This window comes from Onychostruthus taczanowskii, unplaced genomic scaffold (genome assembly GCF_017590055.1).
Source record: "Onychostruthus taczanowskii isolate IOZ18803 unplaced genomic scaffold, ASM1759005v1 scaffold13, whole genome shotgun sequence".
NCBI lineage: Eukaryota > Metazoa > Chordata > Aves > Passeriformes > Passeridae > Onychostruthus > Onychostruthus taczanowskii.
Window position 1 is genome coordinate 9,475,671 of NW_024498462.1, and position 22,385 is coordinate 9,498,055.

The 22,385-nt window shown below is 42.8% G+C and overlaps 1 protein-coding gene across 2 annotated transcripts in view; it reads left to right on the plus strand.

The window, feature by feature from the left end:
* The window catches only part of MSN (moesin), a 40,670-nt gene extending 18,874 nt beyond the window's left edge, over positions 1 to 21,796 (plus strand). The window contains exons 2-13 of one of the 2 annotated variants that reach the window (XM_041396430.1): positions 3,323 to 3,406; positions 11,301 to 11,396; positions 11,916 to 12,190; positions 12,658 to 12,741; positions 13,081 to 13,227; positions 13,683 to 13,779; positions 14,834 to 14,997; positions 15,381 to 15,511; positions 16,146 to 16,306; positions 16,809 to 16,901; positions 17,317 to 17,550; positions 18,589 to 21,796. In XM_041396430.1, the coding sequence (XP_041252364.1) occupies positions 3,323 to 3,406; positions 11,301 to 11,396; positions 11,916 to 12,190; positions 12,658 to 12,741; positions 13,081 to 13,227; positions 13,683 to 13,779; positions 14,834 to 14,997; positions 15,381 to 15,511; positions 16,146 to 16,306; positions 16,809 to 16,901; positions 17,317 to 17,550; positions 18,589 to 18,753 (1,731 nt within the window). In that variant the 3' untranslated portion in view covers positions 18,754 to 21,796. Of the gene's footprint in view, positions 1 to 3,322; positions 3,407 to 11,300; positions 11,397 to 11,915; positions 12,191 to 12,657; positions 12,742 to 13,080; positions 13,228 to 13,682; positions 13,780 to 14,833; positions 14,998 to 15,380; positions 15,512 to 16,145; positions 16,307 to 16,808; positions 16,902 to 17,316; positions 17,551 to 18,588 lie in introns of those variants that run through there. The other variant, XM_041396431.1, reaches the window with a different exon arrangement.
* The last annotated feature ends 589 nt before the right edge of the window (positions 21,797 to 22,385 follow it).

The window sequence follows — 22,385 nt, forward strand, 5'->3', positions numbered from 1 at the left end:
AGAGTGCATTAAGATCAGTGCCTCCCACCACCTGAAATGGTAAAAACCTCCCTCTGAGCCACCTGTAGTGAACTGGAAAAACAAAACCACCCTGGCTTGGTAGGGTATAGGGAAAAAAATATCTTTGTGTGTTGTTTTCACACCAATGAGCCTTAACAAAGCTCAATTTTACAGCAAACTAGCTTCTCAGCCAAGTATTAAATTACCACTGATGGTTCAAACGAACTGATGGTTGAAGTGTCAGTGGCACAGCCCGGGGCTGTGCTGGCAGCTCAGCAGCGCGCTGTCGAACGCGTTGAAGCCGCGCTCAGCCCGGGGAAGCAGCGCTGCCGGGGTGTGGTTCTCCCCGGCACAAGCCTGTTTCCTGTGGTAGCTCAGCTTCTGCTCTCTTAGATCAGCCTGAAATTGCAAGTTGAAATTGCAGACCCATTCAAGACTTTGCTGCTCCTAAACTTTAGGTTGCTGCTCATCCTGAGCACAGGGGGCTTCTGGGGGTGGTGGTGGGGGAAATGTGTAAATCTTCCTATTGAGTGTACTGATTGAAGGATAATATCAGGTCAGATGGCTTAAGTGACTGACAGTGAAGGAATTTTACTGGTTCCAGCATGGGACTTTATTTTACTGTGCTAACAAAGATGTGAGTTTTAATAAGTATTCTGCATGAATTATGGGGTTGCTGAAGCAGCTTTATTTTAAATGTTAAGGTGTGATTTGTTCTGAATAACTCTTAAGAGCTGTTTAGGCACAAGTTGCAAAGAGGTGCCACGGATGTTTCAGTTCAGTTTTCTGGAGCTCAGATATCTGGCCCTTAATCACCTATGTGCATGATATCAGATAAGAGTAGCTACTGTGCTTTGTCCATAAACAGTGGAGCAAAGACTATTTTCTTTCATGGTAGCTGATACATTCATGCTTTAGGTGAACAGGAAATACTTCAAAGCTAACAAAATGTAAGGTGTACCTTAATGGCTCATTTAATGTAACCTTTTTATACCTGACCATGGCTTATGGACAGCTTTGCTCTTACTGGTGGCTGTGCTGGGGGAATGAGGCTTACAGAAGAGAGAAGCAGAAGTCTGTTTCCAAGTGTAAGCAGCAAAGCTGTTTTGGGGAGCATTCAGCCCTTCTAGGAAGTGGCCAGATTTTTGTTTCACCAAAGGACCATGAAATTAGACCCTTGTCAGGGTCTAGGATTCAAAGAGAATAATTTTGGGAAGGTGTACACTGAGAGAATTTAAGACATCTGCATGCTATTGAAAGCTGCTAATTAAAAAAAAAAAAAAAAAAAAAAAAAGCTTTGTTCTTAGGAGTTTAGGCCATTTGTGCTTTCCTTGCTGCTTCTGTGGGATGGTTTTGCCTTAGCTTGACATTGTCAGTGTCAGAAGATTTAGACAGCTTCAAAACCAACTTATTCCTGATATACTTGTTCATGATATCTTTGTTCTAGTACTGTCTAAATAGAATTCCTTTTGCATGAAACAGGTAGAACTCCAATTTATGTGTATTTCAGCTTAGCTCTGCTAAGCCTACCTTTAACCTTACAGAATTTTTAGTTTAACTTAAAACAAGAAAACCTTTAGGTTTATCCCAAGCAGGTATCAAGTGTGAAATAGTGAGGTGTCTAGTCTGAAGGAGGCTTTCTGGGAAACCACAAAAAATATTTGTTATAGTCAGAGGTCTCTTTTTGGTAGTTACCTAGATTAAGTAGCAGAACATTTCTTGCTTATTGGGGAAAAAATCCTGGTTCTAGTTCTCTTGCAGTCTAGTTTCTTAGTAAACAAGATGTGAAATTTGTACATATTTTTGGTAGAAATACAGGAATCAGAACTGTCTGTGATCGTATTGGTATTATGTGGTTCCTTGAATATTTCTCTGCTTACTCTTGCTTTTTTGGTCTCCTGTGTCATGCAGTTAGCTTATAGTCCAAATATGACTTTGAGTTGTTCTTAAAGCTGTTCACAATGTAATTCCCTCCACCCTTCACCACTGGAAGTCTGGTGGTGTGTACTAATAGGATTGATTGCACTGAAGAGCAAAAAAATTAGGATTTGTTGATCTGAGGTAAATGACTTAGCAAGATAGAGAGCTGTTAATGCAAGGCCTGTGTGCTGGGGTTTGGTGCATTGTGAGTATCTCTTCTGTACAGTTTCAAGCCTTGAACCTTTGCTTTGATGGAAAAATATTTTAAATAAAGCTGTTTTAATATGTACAGCTTGTGTTCAAAAATTGTGAAATATCTTAACAATTTTCAGTTGATAGGCATGCAAGTAGAATTGGATTCTCAGGCAGCTTGGTGTACTCACAGACCTCACTTTTCCTGGCTGAAAATTAAGGCAATGCTTTCAGGCCAGGACAGTTTCTGTCTAGCACCAAGCATCTAAATAATATTTCCCAGTAATTATCAGGAGTTTTGAATGGGATCAGCAGTGTTTTACACTAGCATTTGACCTGAAATGCCTCTGCTGTTTAAATTGCTTCATGAGAAGTGAAAAATGTGTCTTCCTGCTTCTATGGGATGAAGCTGTGAACTCCCTTGCTGCAGTTCCTTGCCACTTTCATGCCACAAGTGAAAATGTGATGGTGAGACATTCCTGTCAGAATAGTGCATCATATAACATTTCTTCTGGAAGACCATTCATGATCTTGCATCTAAGGCTAGTATAGTCATGAAATCTTGGTTACAATTTTGAATAACACCTAAACAATTTCTGCAGTTTTTAGAAGTTTTTAATCTCTTTGAAAGAATTGGAAAGCAGCACTGGCAGCTCTACTGCTACGGGAGTTGTTCTCATGTTCATCATGCAGCCTGTGAGGGCATCCTTGCATCCTGTCTGCTTCATACCCACAGCCCCTGGAGCAAGTCAGGGATTGTGCCTTCTAATGTCTCCAAATACTCACAACGACTGGAAGTGTGTTGTTACTGACCAGCCTTCTGTGGCAGACTGAGTTGTTTATGCTTCTGGGAACTTCCTTCAAACAAAAGGGGTGGATGTCTTCTTGTGTGCACCAAGTTTTGGAACATCTCTGCTTTTGTGAAAGACACCAGAATGTTCCAGTTTGGAAATCAAACTTTGTAACTCTCATGTGTGTCATATGTGAATATTTGTAGGACCAGAGAGGATAAAACCACTGTGAAACAGGAAAGTTATATTCTACAGGAAAGCTGTGAGTACCATGCTGGCAGAGCAGTGACTTTGTGCCTGCTGGCAGTGAAGCTCCTGGAGGCTTGAGAGCTGCATCCTGGTCCTGGGCAGGTGTTTTCATTATTGGGTAGCATCACATAGATGCATGTGTTGTAATGATGCATTTTTCTGTCTTCCAGATCAGTGTGCGTGTTACCACCATGGATGCTGAGCTGGAGTTTGCCATCCAGCCCAACACCACAGGGAAGCAACTCTTTGATCAGGTAAGTGATGGAGTTGCAGAAGATATAAAGTTGATAAAGACATTGTAATTCTATTGAGGCAACAGCAAGTAATTTCTAAAGGGTTTCAAAGATTGATTGTCACTATATGTAACAGCTTCAAGAGAACTCAGCACAGCTAGAAATTGTACTTTTTTTCCAAAACTACTGCATTTTGTAATCTCCAAGATTGCATTAGGAGCTATTACTTCTTGTGAACTGAATTGGTGCTAAGGCTCAAAATCTGCAGTCTTTGTTTGTAAGAAAAGTCTTATGGGAGGCCAAGTAAGCTATTTTTGGTTGACTTACCTGTAATTGATTCCAAAGGGTAGTTGGTCTCCAAACCAGGAGAGGCTCAGCTGGGTTTCAAATGCTGCTGCAACCTTTAAGTGCAGGTAAAGTGGTGTTCTGTACTCCCACCAGGTCCTGAGGGAAACCTTAAGAGCAGTGATGGTTGTACCACACTACGCTGGGCTGTCTGCACAGGGTGCTTCAGCCTTCCCCAGCTGTCACTGCACAGCCAAATTTCCTGCTGCTCTGGCCCAGGCAGAAGCAGGGAGACATGTGCAGCCCAAAGCTGGAGCAGCAGAAGACAGACATTATCAGCTGCAGTGAGTGAAACTTTGTCAGACTCCACTGTGTTTCTCTGCTGTAATTGGCCATGAATTTGCTCCTTGGAGAGAAATGGGAACAGTAAATTCATAGCTCAAAGATATGCAAATTGAATCTTGGACTAATGACAAGATGAGGGAACTGCCAGACCAGATAGGTCAGATTTGGGTGTGGTTCAGTAGAGCTAGGCATTCTGGGGTCAGCTCCACATAGTACCTATCATAAGGAAGAGAGAAAATTAAGGGCTGATTCACCCATTGAAGTCAGCTATTTCATTTGGGGCCAGCAAATACAATTTAAATTTTTATATATATTTTTTAGATCTTTAACCACAAACTACTGTTTTCTCTTGTACTCAGCTGGATGATTCAACACTAGATGATATACTGCTGTTTGCAGCCCAGCCCAGAAATGGAGAGAGATCCAAAGCTTTAGTGAAAGAGCATCCTTTCATAATGGGAAAAGTAAAAAGGCTTTCAAAACAGTCTCTGAATTGCACTGTAGTTCTCAGCTGTGTATGTCTTACTATGCAGTAGTTCCTGCATATTTTAGCCCTGTGTGGTCTCGGATCTGACAGGTTTGGATTGATAAAAGTGAAAGCAAAGTTCTGTCCAGGATCCATCTGTGCAACATGGAATTCTGCCACAGTTAGTTTATCAGAATGTTTGCTAATGAAGCTGAAGTGTCCCCAGGTTCATTAAAAAATGAACTGGTTTGTTTTGATTTTTTTTTTTTTTTTGAAGGGGGTGTTCTTCATGTCGATGCTTCCCATAATTATTTTTCAATATCTGGCTTCTGCTACTATCCAAGCAAAGCCCCAAGTGCTGAGAAACAATACTATTCACGTCAGTAATATTTTTAATCTGCACATGATATTTTCAGTCAGCTCTAGGTCATCTGTGGCTTCTGCTGCAAACTGACATTGCTGGCAGACTTGGGCTTCATCAGTTTGTCTCTGAGACACATCCAGCCATGTTTCCAATGTAGCAGCTCTTCATGTCTACTAATTGATTTCACTCCTTTGTCGTGCTCTTGGACAGCTGCACATTTTCCTCCCCTCAGTGTATTTCACACAGCACCTGTGTAAACAGAATTTTGTTTTGCTTTTTCCACAGTAAACACTTTGCCAAGGGAGAAAACAAATGCTGTTTCAGAACTGAGTTTCTCAGTTGAGACAGTGCTTAATTCACCTAAATTGGATTGTAGGTGAAGCTGGAAATTGGGGAGGGAAAAAACTGAAGCTAGTTTTAAACATTTGCTATTTCTAAAAGGTCTGATTGACATAAAACTTGCTCCCTGTAGGAAAGGGATGGGCCTTTAAATGTATTGTCAGCTGTTGAATATCCAGTATTTTTCACATGACTGAGCTGTTTTTGTGTGTTGGTTCCTGTAAAGGGAGAGTCCAGGGCTGCTGTCCCTGCTGACACTGTGGCTGCTCATTGTTCACTGCCTCAGTTTCTGTCCTTAGGTTGTCTGAGGTCCCATGATGGGGTGCGTGAGAACAAAGTTACTTCTGTTTATTTTCTAGCTCCCTTAAGCCATTCTGTGCCCCTGGACTTGATAATCTAGTGTTTTCTGCACAATGCTGGTTCTGAAAAAAAGATCTGCTTTCATCAGTATTTTTTGAGGGAAGGGAGGGCTACTTTACAAAGCAGACGTATGGTTTTGCTGTTGTAGGACATTGACTTCTGGTGTGAAACCTGATATTTGACTCTTGTACAGAAAAATTTTAAGATATCCAGCATCTTTTTGCCCTGGGGTGCCCTTTCACTTTGAACTGTCAGTTCTGAGTTAAGCAAGAAGGAAGCTGCTAAGCATTACCAAGCTTTTTAGCTGCATGGCTACCTCAGTGCAATCTGCTGGCTTTGCTCAGTAACATTTAGGCAGTATTTATTTTCACCTGTTGTGTAGAAAGGTAGATAAATGTATTCATTATGCCACACATAAGTCTGTCCCACTCTGAATAGGATTCAGAAGATTTTGGAAAGATTGTAGCTAGGTTTTAGCTTAATGAGGAGAAAAGCATTTGAGTCTAAAGTTCCATGGTAATAATATGTGAATGGGCATGAGGTAGAAATGTTCCTGTCTTCCTCTTTCCTACTTGGTTAAATTTCAAAGTGAATTTTTGTAGTGACAGAACAATGCAGATTCTTCACTGCTTTGTAGGAATTGCTTTCTGCCCCAAAGTAGCTGTCTGCAGAAATACCACTGAACTGATACAATGTGCAGTAACATCATCATTTATTCTGGAGCTCTTCCTATTCCCTAATCTTGTAACTGTACAGCTTTAGCTTAAATATCTTAGGCTTGTGTGCAAAGACAAAACCTGGATTAAATGAGACAGGATTGTACTGTCTGTCTTCTGCAGTTTTGCTGGTGTACCTTTTAACATCAGCTGCTGAACTCCAGCACTTACTGACTCACTAGCAAGAACTGTAACTTTGCTCCCATTCCTCAGGTGCCAGTGATGGATTAAAAGAAGAGCTCAAGGATGGGCTATGCATGTCAGGGGTGCTGCTTATCCCATAAGATTTATTACTTCCCAGGTACCTTGGTTTCCTGGTGATGCAGAGCACAGGCTCTGCTACAGTGATAGCTGCTGGATTTCCTCCTTTGACCCTTTTCTCTATGGTCTGGAGAGCAGTCAGTAAACAGCAGCAGTGCTTTGCATTGTGTCTTCTACACATCAAAGATTAATCTGTTGTCTGGTGAAAATTCTTAGTTATTTGTTGCTGTGGATGGGTTTGAAATTGTGTCACTCCAGTTTTTTGCATCTCAAACTTCCTTTATTTAGGTAAACTGATTCTAGCTTGAATCATTGAGCATCCAGTATCCTTAAAGGTGATTTCTGTCTAAGAGCCATGAAGACAAATCACAGGTTAGAGAAGCTGTCACAATAGAAACTTCAGTAGCTATCACTTCAAACTTTAAAAATATGTGGTTAACCTTCCAAAGATGCTTTTCCTCATTATTGTGAGCTTTTGTGGCCAAAACTAAGCTTGTAATAGAAAACTGCACTTATCAATGGATTAAAATTATGACAATAAGCATCTCTCTGCACACTTTAAACCTGGTCACTGATGCTGTATTTTATATTCAGCATTAAGTCTTATGCATTTTCTTTTTAATTTTTAAGGTTCTTTCAGATTTCATTAAGAGCCACATCTCCTAAGATTCTGAGGTTTTGTGCCCTGGCTTCTCTGGCCATCAAGGTGTTGTGCAGCTAGAAACCTTGGTAATGCTTAGCAGCTTCCTCCTTGTTTATCTGCTGCAGTGAATTTAGTGGTTTTGTAGAGTACCAGTTTGTCAGACTTCTTTCATGTTTGCTTAAGATTACAACACAGGCTTATCAAACCCCTCTTGAATTCTGAGTAACTCCATCTGAGTTGAGCTGTGTTTGGAATAAAGGTGGTTGGTGTCTCATGGCCTGCAAATGAAGCTTTTTGAGGAGGGAGAGTGTCAGAGAAATCTTTATCTACTTTAGCTACTACTAGGTCCTACCTAGTAGTGTTTAAACACATATAAAATGGCCCTGGAACACTTAATCCACCAGGTGAAAGCACTGAACCCAAGACTCATTAAGGCAGTTTCATGGTAGGAAGCAGCAAGTCTCAGGACAGTGGCTGGTTGTCCCAGCAAACCCCAGAACTCTTCTTCCTGTAATGAAGGCTTGTGGTTGAGTTGTATGAAAATGTCTCAAATTTCACAGGAACATGTGGAAACTTTCTGACTTTCAGAAAAGCAGTAGTTCCAACCAAAAATGGACTGCTTGTTGCTAAAGATGTCAATGGCAAACTGCAGTAAGTACAAAAACGAAGATCCTGTAGTTTAGCACATTGGCACTTCAGCACTTTGGAAGGAAAAATTAGAAGTACATCCACCAGCTAAACGGAGGGGGAACAGTTGAATATTTGTGGCTGTAAATGGAGCCTAACCTGGGTACTAAATTAGGGTACCTGTAAGACCACGTTCTAAGTGTTTTTGACTGGCATATGAAACTGCAGGTGTGCCACCAGGTCAGAGCTCCTCCAGCAACAAGGTTAGCTGGCAGTTTTCTCTCAGATATACTTGACATGCCTGTCATAGAAAGGGAGAGAGACTTACTTACCTCATCTTTAACTAGGGCAACATTCAAGGCATTTGTCCCAAAATATAGCCTGGGATGATTTGGCCTTTGATGCAGGAACATGATCCAGGTGCTACGCCTTTTCCTCTGCTTGCATACTTTGCTCTTGCCTGTGTGTAAATAGTGCTACCATCAGAATCTGTACTTGTTTGCCAGTGTGGTGGTGTGTTTCCTGGGCTGAGAATGACAGCCATTTTCAGTCATCATCTTGATGCTAAAATGTACATTTAAGAGGCTGCTTATGGCTCCCTCTTCTGCTGTGGAGCAGCACCCAACAGCAGGAACATAGTTCAGAGGGAGCTGGGTGAGTGCTGAGGGGAAGGACAGGAATTGTCATGCAGACCTAGAAAACATGGCATAAGAAGGAATGAGAGAAAAGCTTACCTGAAAGATCTTCTGTTTCTTCTCTGAACCCCTAAGTAAAAAACCCCTACTAATGTGTGCTTAGACCTTCTGCAGAGGATGAAGTGAGTCACCAGAAAGGCACCTTTCCCCCTATGCTAGTATGGCTTACTGAGCCGAATTTCAAGCTAAAAGTAGTACTCAATTAACAGTTTTGTAGTAGCTGGTCAAGGTACCATGGGACAGCTGGATTTGAAGGCTGCATCCAATCTGTTCTTGTAAACCAAGCTTTACCCAGCAGGCTAAACAACACCTAGGGACTGACTTAATGCTCCCCCTGGAATGAAGAAAAGATGCTGCTCTGCAGATGGATGAGAGTGTAGATTTTAGGTATTTAAGTATTGTGGTCTGTGTTAAACAGACTCTCTATTCTCCCATCTTTTGTGCCAGCCCTTCTCCATCCTTAGCCACTGCCAGTAGCTGTTTGCTTTTTGGAACATCTCACAGTTCATTAGGGCTCTGAATGCTGTACACCCCCAGACATAATTATGCTGCTGCCAGCCAGATTCCTTGCAGCTGTAGAAAGCTGTTGCTTCTTCCTGCTTTTCCCCTTGCTAAATGGAACTAAATAGCCTGCTAAAGCTGAGGAGGGAGGAGGACTATCCTCCCTGCCTTAGTTCAGTGGCAGCTTGGGACTGTGATGGTGAGTGCTGTGCTGTCTCCCCTCTTCTCTGCCCCCAGCTCGTTGTTGTCTCTGCTATTGCTGTGCAGGCTTCTGCTGTGAAATAAAAGTCCTTTTGTGTGGGACCACAGTGTGGAGCCTTTCAGCTCCTTGCTGGCAGTCCAGCCTGTTGAATTCCCAGGCATAAGCTGCTGTCAAGTGGAAGAGAGAAAAGCAGACCCATGCAGTCGAGTGAGGAGCTCCTATCCCATTCATATGTTAATGCTTCTAAGAACAGAGCTATCCTTGGGCTCTAGGGCAGCTTTCCTTCCCCTCCTTGAACCATCTGCTTCCAATCACAGAATCACAATATATGCTGGCTTGGAAGGGACCCACAAGGATCACTGAGTCCAACTCTTGGCTCTGCACAGGACCATCCTGAAGAATCCCACCATGTGCCTAAGAGCATTCTCCAAGTGTTTGTTGAACTGTCAGGCTTGGTGCTGTGACCACTTCCCCGGGGAGCCAGTTCCAGTGCCCAGCCACCTTCTGGGTGAAGAGTCTTTTTTTCTGGTATCCAACCTAAACCTTCCCTGACAACTTCAGGCTGTTCCCCTGGGTTTGGTCACTGGTCACCAGAGGGAAGTGATCAGTGTCTGCCCCTCCTCTTCTCCTCACAAGGAAGTTGTAGACTCTGTCTTCTGCAGGCTGAATGGACCAAGTGCCCTCAGCTGCTCCTCATAGGGCTTCCTCTCAAGGCCCTTCATCTTCATTGCCCCCTTTGGACCCCCTCTAATATCTTTGTTATATTGCAATGACCAAAACTTCATGTACACAGCAAACCCCGCTTCTTCTCCAAAAGCCTCCTTAGCTGTGTGCATCCTGCTGTGTGATGCACAAGTGATCTCCATCCCCCTGAACCTGCAGGGGCTATAGCCCAGCTCTCCTGTTCATGTTCAAGCAAGAACAGGCTGATTAATTTCAGGAACCCCAGTGGGATGATGTACACGGACTACATGCCCTAGTGTAGGTTTTGTCTGTGTGTGTGCCATCAATGGCATGCCTCTGCTGAAAACTGCATTTGGTTTTTCTGCCTGAAAGGAGCAAAGGCCCTAATGCTGCTTTTGAGAGGCCAGATGAAATGTCTGATCCAAGCCCTAAACAATCTAATTAGTGATGTGTTTGAGGGGAACCTATGTCTTTGTTGTTGTATCTTGCCAAAGTAGAGGCCACATCACAAGGAACAGAGTGCACCTTTGGGCAGTACAAAATTATATCAACTGACCCGATAACTGGTTTTCACAGGGCAAGTCTCAGTCTCTGCACCAATGTTGCATACCATTGCTGCATCCTGTGGCATGTCCCAAGCTTTTCAGGGCACAAAGGGGGATGTCTTGATAGCAATCAGGCTTTGGAGAAACTTCCCCCTCTTTTTAACCAACAGTGGCACTGTACTGCAGTAGTCTTGCTGCCCCACCATGAGGGTCTTGTCTCTTTCACAATATGTCTTTAAAGCCTTCTAAATTCCTATTTACACAGCATGCCTGGTGTGCTAGGGAAGTGACTACAGAGAGAGCTTACATAGTGGTGTAGTTAATGTCTGTGGTGGCTCTTTGTTCTGGCACAGGGGACAGCATATGGATTTAACTTCTGCACTTCCTCTTAATGCTGCTGCTCAGTAAAGAGCTGTATGAAAGGCCTGTCTATAGCTATCAGTGGAGTAGAAACAAATCTTAAAGTAGTCCAGCCTAGAAGGGTGATTCATGACTTGCCCAGGAATAGTACATTTGCATGATAAGTGTGGAATATACCTGAAAATGGAGCAATGTTCCTCATTCCTGGAAGTTACTAAACCTGTCAGAGCTGCTGCATTGTATTTTGGTATACATGGTGGCTTCTAAGTAGCTGAAAAAAATAATGTCCCAGCTGTTGTTTATAAATATCAACAAGCCTTAGAGAGCTGAAGGAAAAGAAAGGATATCACACACATCCACTTAAGAACTCTTGGATGCCCAATCATCTTTCTGTGCACTGCAGCAAGTGAGGCAGGGGTCAGGGCACTGCCTGTCTTTGTCTGAACTTACCTCTAACGTGTTCTCAGCCACTGGTGAGTTCAGTCCATCTGGGGATCTTGCTAATAATCACCTTTCTTTCAGGTTGTCAAGACAATTGGTTTGCGAGAGGTCTGGTTTTTTGGACTTCAGTATCAAGACACCAAGGGTTTCTCAACATGGCTAAAATTGAACAAAAAGGTATGTTTGCTCCAAAGTTTTGCTTGTCCTTGTTCCCTTCTGAGAGTGCAGGGGCAAATTCAGTCTCCATACTTCTATCAGGGATCTGTTCTTGCCTATCCATGCACCTCAAGTACTGCAAGATCAGTGAGCTGGAGTGGTGCCCACACACTCCCTCCCCAGGGTATGAGGAGCTGAGGTATCTGGCCTGGTCCTGCATCTAGCTCTGTTTGTTACCAGGCCAGATCTGTTACCCTTCCTGGTAAAATGCTGATGTTGTGTTCAAATGAACATCTTGGTTGGGGAGAAACCTGGAAAGTAACTTAGCTACCACTGGCCATAAGTACTGGCTTGTGTGAGTCCAGTGGGGAGAAGTGATGAGGTATTTAGCAGTAAGTAATTGAAAATCCTTGCTTTTCTGCACACTCTTCTGCATTGGAAAGGATAATTTTTTTTTTCTAGTGCATGCTTGTCTTCCTGTTTGTAAACTGCTCCCTTTCACTTGTATATAGGCTATAAAATCTGCTAACTCCATTCCAGGTAACAGCACAGGATGTACGTAAAGAAAGCCCCCTGCTTTTCAAATTCCGTGCCAAGTTCTACCCAGAAGATGTGGCAGAAGAGCTGATCCAGGACATCACACAGCGCCTCTTCTTTCTGCAAGTGAAGGAGGCAATTCTGAACGATGACATTTACTGCCCCCCAGAAACAGCTGTCCTTCTGGCTTCTTATGCCGTCCAGTCCAAATACGGAGACTTCAACAAAGATGTGCACAAGTCTGGCTACCTTGCTAGTGATAAACTGCTCCCACAAAGGCAAGTGAACCTGCATAGGCTTAGCCATTCTCTTTCTTAAAGGGTCTGTGATTTTTAATTTATTTTTTTTATTAAATGTAGGGGGTGTTTTGATTGCAATGCTCAGAATAAAATATAGCTTTGTGCCACTTTGAGCATTTAGATTAGTATTCAATTAATTAAGTGCTTTAACCTTAAACTTCCTATTGCCACTCTGAAACTCTAATCAGAAGTAGTGAGAGAAGCTCCAAAACAAAATACACTACAAGAAGAAGAAACTGAATAAAATTTGTCATTTATTAGAAGTCTGAATACTGACCATTGTCTCTATCTAGCCTTTTAATGAAGCTGTATTTCTTGGAATATTTTTGTGGGGGAACTCTGATGCCAATGGAGTATTTAATGAAATATTATTATAGAGTGATGTGATTGTGTGTGTGCATATATGTAGTGCTTGGTTTGAAACATCTCATGTGTACTCTTTCTAGGGTTTTGGAGCAGCACAAGCTGAACAAGGACCAGTGGGAGGAGAGGATCCAGGTGTGGCATGAGGAACATCGAGGAATGATTAGGTAACCGATGCAGAGTGAAACTACACACTAACACTGCTTTAAAAACAGCAGTGTACAAATGCATTAAAAAAAATCTGTGCCTTGCTGCAGGATAAGTTAGCATTCTTCAGGTTATTTTGCTCAGAGTAACTAGGATTACATGCCTCTGCTGGTCCATGTCAGCTGGCTGTTCTTAGTCCAATATGACTGAGTTTGCAGAGTTGGTAATTATCACTAGAGTGATGCTTAGAACCTTTGCCAGCTTGTTGCTGCTCTGTCCATGTGGGAAGATAGCACCTTCTTGCTCTAATGGCTTAAAGACTCAAAAGAGACTATTTGCTTTCTTTTTACATGTTGCAGAGAAGATGCTGTCTTGGAGTACCTGAAAATTGCACAGGATCTGGAAATGTACGGTGTGAACTACTTCAGCATTAAGAACAAGAAAGGCTCTGAGCTCTGGCTAGGTGTAGATGCTCTTGGACTCAACATTTATGAGCAGAACGATAGGTAATAAACCCCTCTCTCTTCATTATTGCCTTCAGCTCCTTTCCAATATAAAATCAATCTCTCCTGGAATTTAAATCTTTAAATAAACTCCACCATTTCTGTATCATTCTTGGCTGTGTTTTTGACATTGCCAGAAAAATCCATAAAATGTGCTTTTTGGACCAACAAATGCAAGAAATTGGCAAATCTTTTCAAGATAGTTTCACTTTATCCCTAGTCTTCCTGCTATAGATGCATTCTCCAGTTCTGATTTTCATTTAAAAAACCAAAAAAGTGGGATTGAAAAACTGCCTTTTATATTTCATCTGCATGACTAATTTTGTCTGCTGATTTCCACTTCCATAAGAGCACTGAAATATGAGGGTGGATTTGATACAATTTTGAGCTTTATAATCTCAGTCAAGAATTTGGAATGACTTTGGGCTCTCATTTCTTTTTGCTTCCCATTTTTGCAGGCTAACACCGAAAATTGGATTCCCCTGGAGTGAGATCAGAAATATCTCATTCAATGACAAGAAATTTGTTATTAAGCCTATTGACAAGAAAGCACCAGTAAGAAGCAAGACTCATATTAAGCTATTAAACTTTCAGCTTCTTAGCTGAACTATTTCTGTGGGTTTGGTTTTGGGGGCTTTTTGGGGTTTTTTGCACAGAATCTTTTCATCAATAGCATGAATGTGGATGTAAGCAGGGAGACCTGTTCAGGGCAGACAAGTGATAGTTATGATTTTTTTTCTGGCTAAGATGGTAGAAATTTACTATAAGCTTAAGCTTTTAACATCAGTGGCAGGGAGTAACTCTTTGCTTAAGGTTTCTGATTCTCCTAAGGCTGTTCAGATTTTCTGATAATACAGTTAGGGATCTGAGGTACCTCTATTAGCCATGGATGCTGCCTTTGCAACCTGTTGGCTTTAATAGTGTGTGGGATGATCTTTTGCAGGCTTTCACCTTATTTAAAGCAGAAGCTTTAGGTCATTTTGTAGGGTAGGCTGGAAGTTTTTTCCTTGCAAATTTTTATTGAATGTAATTGCTTTCATCTTTAAGGCCTAAAAATTTCTGGTACTAGCCAGTACCTTCTGTTCTTCTGGTCATTCTTGTTTCATTGCTGTTTCAAAGCATTTCCCTGTTGCTGTTGCTCCTTTTGAACAGAACAAAGTTATTTATCCATTGATGGTAACATTTAAGACCCTTTCTGGCATAAGCCAAGACATAACATTCAGTGTGGCTGGCCATGCTATTATACAGATTATTGAAGTGGGAAGGAAGGTGGGAGAAGCCAGGGACTCTGTGTGCCTGGTAAAGAGCCCTGCTGGGGTTTGTAATGAAATGGTGATGCAAGATGCTGTGTGCTTGGTGCTAGGGGTGTGTCACAGTGAAACCCAGAACACTGGAATGACACATTGGGTGCTCCTGCCCTGGGTGTGCATGTCAGGTTGAAATCCATTCCAGAAATAAGTGTCTAACTGCCACCATCAATCAATTAGACATTATTAAGAAAAGCTGGCTGGCAGCTCTAAAAAGCTCGGGTCTTAGGAGCATAGTGCATACACAAGGGGCTTTTTCTGCTGGAAGAACAGATCTAATGCTGCCTTTTTCTTGTCCCAAGGACTTTGTATTCTATGCCCCTCGGTTACGGATCAACAAACGAATCCTGGCCCTCTGCATGGGGAACCACGAGCTCTACATGCGCAGACGTAAACCAGACACCATTGAGGTGCAGCAGATGAAGGCACAGGCTCGGGAAGAGAAACACCAGAAACAGATGGAGAGGTTGGTAGGGCTCTGAGTAACCTGGCTGTGACTAATCACTGCGTGAGTAGCATCGTGTGCTAGATGCTGCTAAATGGCTGGCAGCACCTTAATCTGCTTCAGCCAAAAATAAAGCAGGTTGCTTTCTGCTTCTGGTCTGATGGGTTGATAGTAATGGCACTCATCACAAATGTGACTTCCCATTACTTTCTTGGACTTAAGGACTTGCCATTGAGATTAATGCCAGCAGAGCTTATATTTTTGCACTTCTATAAAGGAGTACATCTGGAGTAAAGCTCATTATCTGAGTGCTGTAGGGCACATCTTGTGTGCGCTCTTTTTGTGTGTTTACTAGGAAGTGCTCCAAGTTGGTTTGAAATTACATTGTGACTTCCTTCCATCAGAGCCCTGCTGGAGAATGAGAAGAAGAAGAGGGAGTTGGCAGAGAAGGAGAAGGAGAAGATTGAGCGTGAGAAGGAGGAGCTGATGGAGAGACTCAAGCAAATTGAGGAGCAAACCAAGAAAGCTCAGCAAGGTAATAGGAAATCTTTGTGTTTCCTTTGATGATGGATAGTCTGAGTGAGAAGGGTTCAAATAGTAAAGCTATGAGCATCTCTGAGTAATTTGTCTCTCCAGTGTTGTGTGCTAACTGGTGTTGGAGCCCTGTTTTAGCCTCCTGAAGCTGAATGTAAGCCCTCCATATGCAGTTGCTGAAAAAAAACATGCATTAAAGAAATGGGTAACAGCCAAGATATGTCTCTTAGCAGTAAAAGAACCTTGCCATTGTTCCTGTGCTGGCTGGAAGCTTTATCCCAGCATATCTATAGAGGAAGAAGTCAAAAGCAGGGGTGACACCAGCCATTGCTGTGGTGATTTATTATCTAATTGCTCAGCTGGAGTTAATGTGGTGTTACCCAAGCAAAATACTGAATACTTCTCTGTCCTTAGGTATGTAATTTTGGGATGGGTGCTTCCCCACAAATCCATTGGGTGTGGGCCTGACTTACTCTTACAGCTCCAGGTAAAATGTAAAGGAGAGGATAGGGAACAGTTGCTTGCATCCCTCTTTTACCTGTCTCTCCAAAGGAAAACCCTTATCCAGACAGACTTTTCTCTTCTACTGCCATTCTTTGCTTGCTCTGACTTGAAATGTGCTCCCCTATTTTCAGAATTGGAAGAACAGACCCGCAGAGCTCTGGAGCTGGAACAGGAGAGAAAACGAGCTCAGGAGGAAGCAGAGAAACTGGCTAAGGAACGTAGAGAAGCAGAAGAGGCCAAGGAGGCCCTATTGAGAGCATCCCATGATCAACAAAAGACCCAGGAACAGTTGGTAAGTGGGTGAACTGAAAATCAAGTAGGGAAAATATTGAAAGGGGAAGCATCTAAGTTTTTGAAGCAAACCAGGCTGTGAATATAGTGAGGAAGCACTATATACATAGGTTCTTTAATTTTTATCCTCAAGTAGATGAAAATATACATAAATACAGTGTATTTGTGCAGTAGATTTGTATTGCTTTTTGCCTTTTTTTTTGTATGTGTTAATAATTAAGTGTTGCTTTCCCTGGTTTGGATTCAAAGAATTAAGTTTTGTAGCTCTGTTTTGGGGAGGAGGAAAAAGAACCAACTCAACAACCAAACAAAACCCCAACCCACAATGAAACGCAAAACTTTTGTGGCTTCCTTTCCTCTCTCATCATGGAGGTATTGATGGAACTGAAGTTAACAGGAAGGCTTTCTTCTTACTGAAAAGGAGTTCACTCAGGACTTGAACTAAATGCTTGATTTAGCAAGTACCTTGGGTTTTGCTTCTACTAAAAGCCTTTCTTCTGCAGGCTGCTGAGATGGCAGAACTCACAGCTAGGATCACACAGCTGGAGCTGGCCAGGCAGAAGAAGGAGAGCGAGGCACAGGAGTGGCAGTATAAGGTAAAGCAGAAGCTGAGCAAATGGCATACTTTTTGTGGAATTGCTCTTTGATCTGGGATGTCATCCAAACTACTGCACTAGATTCCATGCTAGACTCAATGCTTGCAAGCTTGAGGGTATTGTAAATACACAGCTTTGGTTTTCTCCACAGAACGGGTGACTTACTCTAACTCCATGTAGCAATTTTTGACTAATTAGAGCTGTAGCCCATTTTCCATTAACAGTAACCACTCTTCAAATCTCTGAAGTGTTATCCAGCAGAAAATTTTGCAAATGATTGTGGCTGAGTACCTTTGGAATACACCCCTTCAGAGGTGCAAGGTTTCCTGTAACGAGCACCAAGTGGTGCTTCTGCGAGAAGCCTCAGGCACTCAGGATTATGTTGACTGACTCACTGTGGCATATCCTACTGCAGGCACAGAGGGTGCAGGAGGACCTAGAGAAGACCAAAGAGGAGTTGAAGACTGCCATGAGCACCCCTCATGTCACTGAACCCATGCACTCTGAGAACGAGCACGATGATGAGCAGGATGAGAACGCAGCAGAAGCCAGCGCTGAGCTACGGTCAGAGGCCACCATCAAGGACCGCAGTGAGGAGGAGCGCACCACTGAGGCAGAGAAGAATGAGAGGGTCCAGAAACACTTGAAGGTAAGAAGCTGGCAGCAGAGTGTGTGTGTGTGGATGCTGCTTCTACTTTTCTCAACATTTCTTGCAGCTGGAAGGTATTGCTGTTATGTAAAAAATGAGGGGAGAACACAGGGAAGGGAGATGATCATGATCTTGCCAGATAGCTGCTTAACCATTGAGCAGAGAGGCAGATCTTGTCTCCTGGCACTTGAATTCCATTTTACTGGAAGCAGTGAATTATCTTGAAGAAGTGCCAACAAGTAGTGTCTGTCAGATGTAGTGTGCTTTCTGTGAGTATTGCCAACGACCTGACAGCTGTTCACAGCCCTGGCTGCAAGGAATTGAAGAACTTTGTCTGATTCCTATCCAGCAGCTGTCTCTAACTGTCAAGTCTGGGTTGTATTGCAAAACTCTGCATTGCAAAACCCTGGAGAACCCACTGGGGCTCAGCACAGAGACAGCACTACTGCACCATCTTCTTGTGAGGAACTCCAGTGTTCTGGTGTTCAATTCCAAGCAATTAGTTGTGCTGCCTGACTTGCACCAGGCTTTAATTATTCTGCCTTGTACTGTGATGGTTACACACAGAGGGCTAGAGGTGCATTTTATCTTCTGCAGCAAGTTTCTTTTCTGGTGGAAAGCTAGTAATTCCTCAGATTCTGCAAGATGCTCCTCCTGTCTTCAGAGATCCCTCCATATGGCCATTCTTTTAAAATACAGACATTGGAGACAATCTTTCTCAACTGTGCTAGGTGAAGATAAATAGGTGCCAGATTGCCTGATGTTTCATACCTTCAAATGTTAGGAATAAATATTAACAACTTCCACAAAATCATAGATCTGTTTCGGCTGGAGGGGCCTCCATGAGATCATCTGATCCCACTTCCTTGCTCAAGGTCAGCAAGGTCAGCTAGAGTAGGTTGCCCAGAAGAATACACTGGGTCTTGTCTGTTTCCTGTCTCTGTTGATACCGGATCTTTAGGAGGATCAGCAGGAAATCTGGTCCAGCTTTGAGTCTCTGGCATGTACTAACCTGTTGCTGTTTCTCCTCCTCCAAAGGCTCTTTCCTCAGAGCTGGCAAACGCTCGGGATGAAACCAAGAAGACAGCCAATGACATGATCCACGCCGAGAACATGCGCCTAGGCCGAGACAAGTACAAGACCCTGCGCCAGATCCGGCAGGGGAACACCAAGCAGCGCATTGACGAGTTCGAGTCCATGTAAACTCTCCCCTGCACCTGCTGCCCTGCACTCTCTTCTCCCCTCTTCCCCATCCTCTCCCATCATCACTCATAATCGTGCTATGCTGGAACCACTACAGAAGAGTGACCATGGTCTTATTTATCAAGTTTTGGGCAAATGCTGGAGTTAAGTGACAGAAGAAGGAATAGTAATAATGTCTGCCTGGGGTGGCTTGGGGAAGCAAATGTGTATTAGGGCAAATCTGAAGTTGTTTGGCTTGGGGTAAAGTCTTAGTGTGTTGGGTTTGCCCATTGAGGTGGCTGTGTTGCTGTCTTCTCCCATTGTGTGGGGAGACCAGCAGATACTTGTACTGCATTAAATAGTCAAGAGCTGACAGTCTGACACTCTGCCTTCCTACTAACCTGTGCAAGCTTCAGGATTAAGCTTAGTAGCCAGAGTCTGAATCTCTGACTTAACCCAGAGTCTGAATCATGTAGTTAAAAAGGGGAGATTGGAGCTTAGGAAGAAGGATTGAAGGTAAAATATGGACTTTCTCTCTAAAAGACCAAAGCTTTTGTCCTGCAAAAATAAGCAGACCAAACAGATTCTGTGGTGTTCCTGCTGGTGTTACATTTTGTTGTTTAATGATGGAGCTTTGAATTTCCTAATCATGAGGAGGCCTTTGGAATATTTCCACTGATACAGTGTGGTTTGAAGCCTCAAATTCCCTGCTTTCCAGAGGTTTTGTCTCTGGTCAATGGCTTTGTTCACTATCATTTTTCTGACTTCAATGTAACCAGTGAGGCAGAGATAGCTAAAGTACAATGCCTTCCTTTTTGGTTTTGCCAATGAAAACCTAAAGTGGGAGGTAGAAATGTAAAAGACTAAAAATTATTGTAGCTGTATTTTCCCTTGCTGAACAGATACTTTTTCTAGTTAAGATTTCAGGTTTTTCCATAAGAGGCCTTTTTAGCACATAGTTGTTGGTGCCTTATGACTGTGTATAGATCTACTGTAGCTCAGATACCTTTAGTTTAAACTAGATGCAATCATAAAAAGTGATCAGCAGCTGGGGACCAAAAACTGCTCTCATATCTGGGTCATGTACAAGGCTGCATCTGTCTTCCTGGCTTCAAGCAGCATTTGAGGGGAGAGGATCCTGAGATACTTGTCCAATTGCTTTCTTAATCCTCACTAGCACTCTGCCACATCCCTGGCTCAAGTGCTTTTGCTTCCCCAGAAGGATGCTTGGCCTTTTGTAGCTTTGAGAACAGAAGGCTTTCTCTTAGAAATGGGATACAAATGGTTGTGAGACTGGTCCTGAGAGCTGCTTGTGCCAGTTTTTGTAATAACCATCACCTCCTGTCATCCAAGCTGCCCATGCTGTAGCTACCCAGAGTCCTCCCTGCCATTTCTGTGGAGGAAATAGCCATGTATGCTCAGGGTTGAATTGGATGTTGCCTTGATCCCTCATAAGAGGAACTGTTAACCTTCAGGAGAGTCATCTTAAAAATGGGTTCCACCTAAAGTGAAGTCCTCCTTTGTTTTGCCCTCCTTAGGATTAGCCTGTCCCTATAGGCAGTCATTAGGTTAGCCTGGGATTTATTTTCTTGCCTAGCATAATTCAATTTTGTGACCTGCTCAGTTTTGTTGATTCTCCTTTTGTATGATGTTACTGGTAATGGTGATAGAAGGAAAACATCCAAAAACTGGAGCATTTTCAGCTCCCTGGTGTATGAAAAAGGGCAAAGGGGAACTGTGCCAAAAAAACAAATGTTCATGATAGTGTTAACAAACTGCAGTATTTCCCCAAGAATTCCTTGGGTGGCTGGAAACAACCTCACCAGTTCTGTGTTACTTTATTTTTTGAAAGCAATGCAAGTCTGTGTGGAGATTCATACAAATACCAGCCAACCTCTGTTAGAAGCAACATGCCAATCTATGCTCCTAAACCTCCAGTGTGTCATGTGGGAGCCCCCTTCTCTCCCTTGGACACAGAGTGCTTTTGGGGGGGCACATGGCAAGCTTTTTGTTGGCCAAGAAAAATATGCCTCAGTACCATGAAAGTCACAAATGAAAGATTGGAGTTAAATTTGTCAGAATGTATTTATATATTTCTGTACTGAAGGTGATTAGTATTGGCTCTGTGCAAGTCTCATTACTGGGGAACAGACAACCTTTAAACTTCTGTTTTGGTGCTTTAAAGCTGGTTCTCAGCACTTCTGCTCTGTCCATGGCAACTATTGATGCATTTGAGGGGAGAAAAATCCTATCTAATATTTTAATAATTTCCTAACAAGCTGATGTATGGTGCCTGGAATACGTGTTCAAATAATAAACCAGTAATTTTCTGCTTTGATGGGTCACACAACACTGCTGAGCTCTCATGTATTATGATGTTGGCATGACTTCTGTTTATATGGTTTTTTTAAACGTTCTAATTCCACATGGTCCAATAAAGGAATAGAACGGCTTGTGCCAGTGAGTCCACCTAACTCTTTGTAGTTGTTTCAGCCCTGCCTTCTTTTTAACCAGTATTATATTCCAGTGGTATCTAATGATATTTGATTTCAATATTTCTAGCTATGCACAATTAGAAAATATTAGTCAAGGGATGGAGGGTGTGTTTATGGTCCTCCTTCCCTTGGAAATGTATACTGTATTATAAAGATGATATTTTGCAAGAAAACTAATGTAAGAAGCTTTCAGTATTATGGTGAGATTTGTAGACACATTTTTTATTTGTTAGAATACAGTGAGTTGTTCTTCCTCTTCATGTTCCAGTTTAATTGGATAACTACTCCTCTTGGGGGTGGGGGGGAGGGAAGTACTTTATCACATGTTGCCTGGCTTATTTTTTCTTGTTTTATTTTTTGTTGCTGTAAATTATGTTGAAGGTTTTTGACCAGTTGTTTTACTGGATTATAATAAAACATCAATTCCTTAAGGTTGTGGAGTAATTAATGGGTCCATGTGCTTATCTACAGAGAGAACCTTGATTAAGATATGTTTTTCCTGTTCAGAGGAGTTGTTAAAATCCATACCTTGTTCTTCCTGAAGTGCCAATAAAGTTCAGAGAAATTCAGCAGATTGTGTCTGGCTAGTTACTTAAGGTTTGCTTTAAGTCCAGTGCTGTGTCCTGCAGCTGGGCAGATCTGCCTTGTGGTGCCCAGAGGTCAGCCTGGGAGCTTTCTCACAAATAAGGAGATCTTTCTTGCACTCTGAAAGGGAACAGCTTCAGTAACAGCCCTTTCCCCTCCCCAGCTGGAGCCAGTACTGGAATTGTCACTTCTTTGTGGAGGCTCTGAGTACAAATGTTCAACTTGCAAATGGACTGGCCAGAGGGAGGGGATGGAGCTGCTGTGGGTGAGCTCCTGCTGTGCCCAGCCCTGGCCTGTGTGCATCCAGGTTAGCCTGGAGAGGCTGCCTGGGCCTCGGTGCTGCTGCTTGCATGGACACCCTGCCAAGTCTGTGCTGCCATCAGCCTCTTCTGGGGATTTGGGCACAATTTGCTTCACAGCTGCCTTGCTGTGGCTGCCTCTGCCTGTTCCCAGGGTCTCGGGATGGCTTCCAGCAACGGAGGAATGGCTGCTGCCATCCTTCTGCTAATGAACTGTGTGATTTTTATTTGCAGCTGCTTTCTTGGTGGTTGTGAAGAGGGCCCTCACAGAACC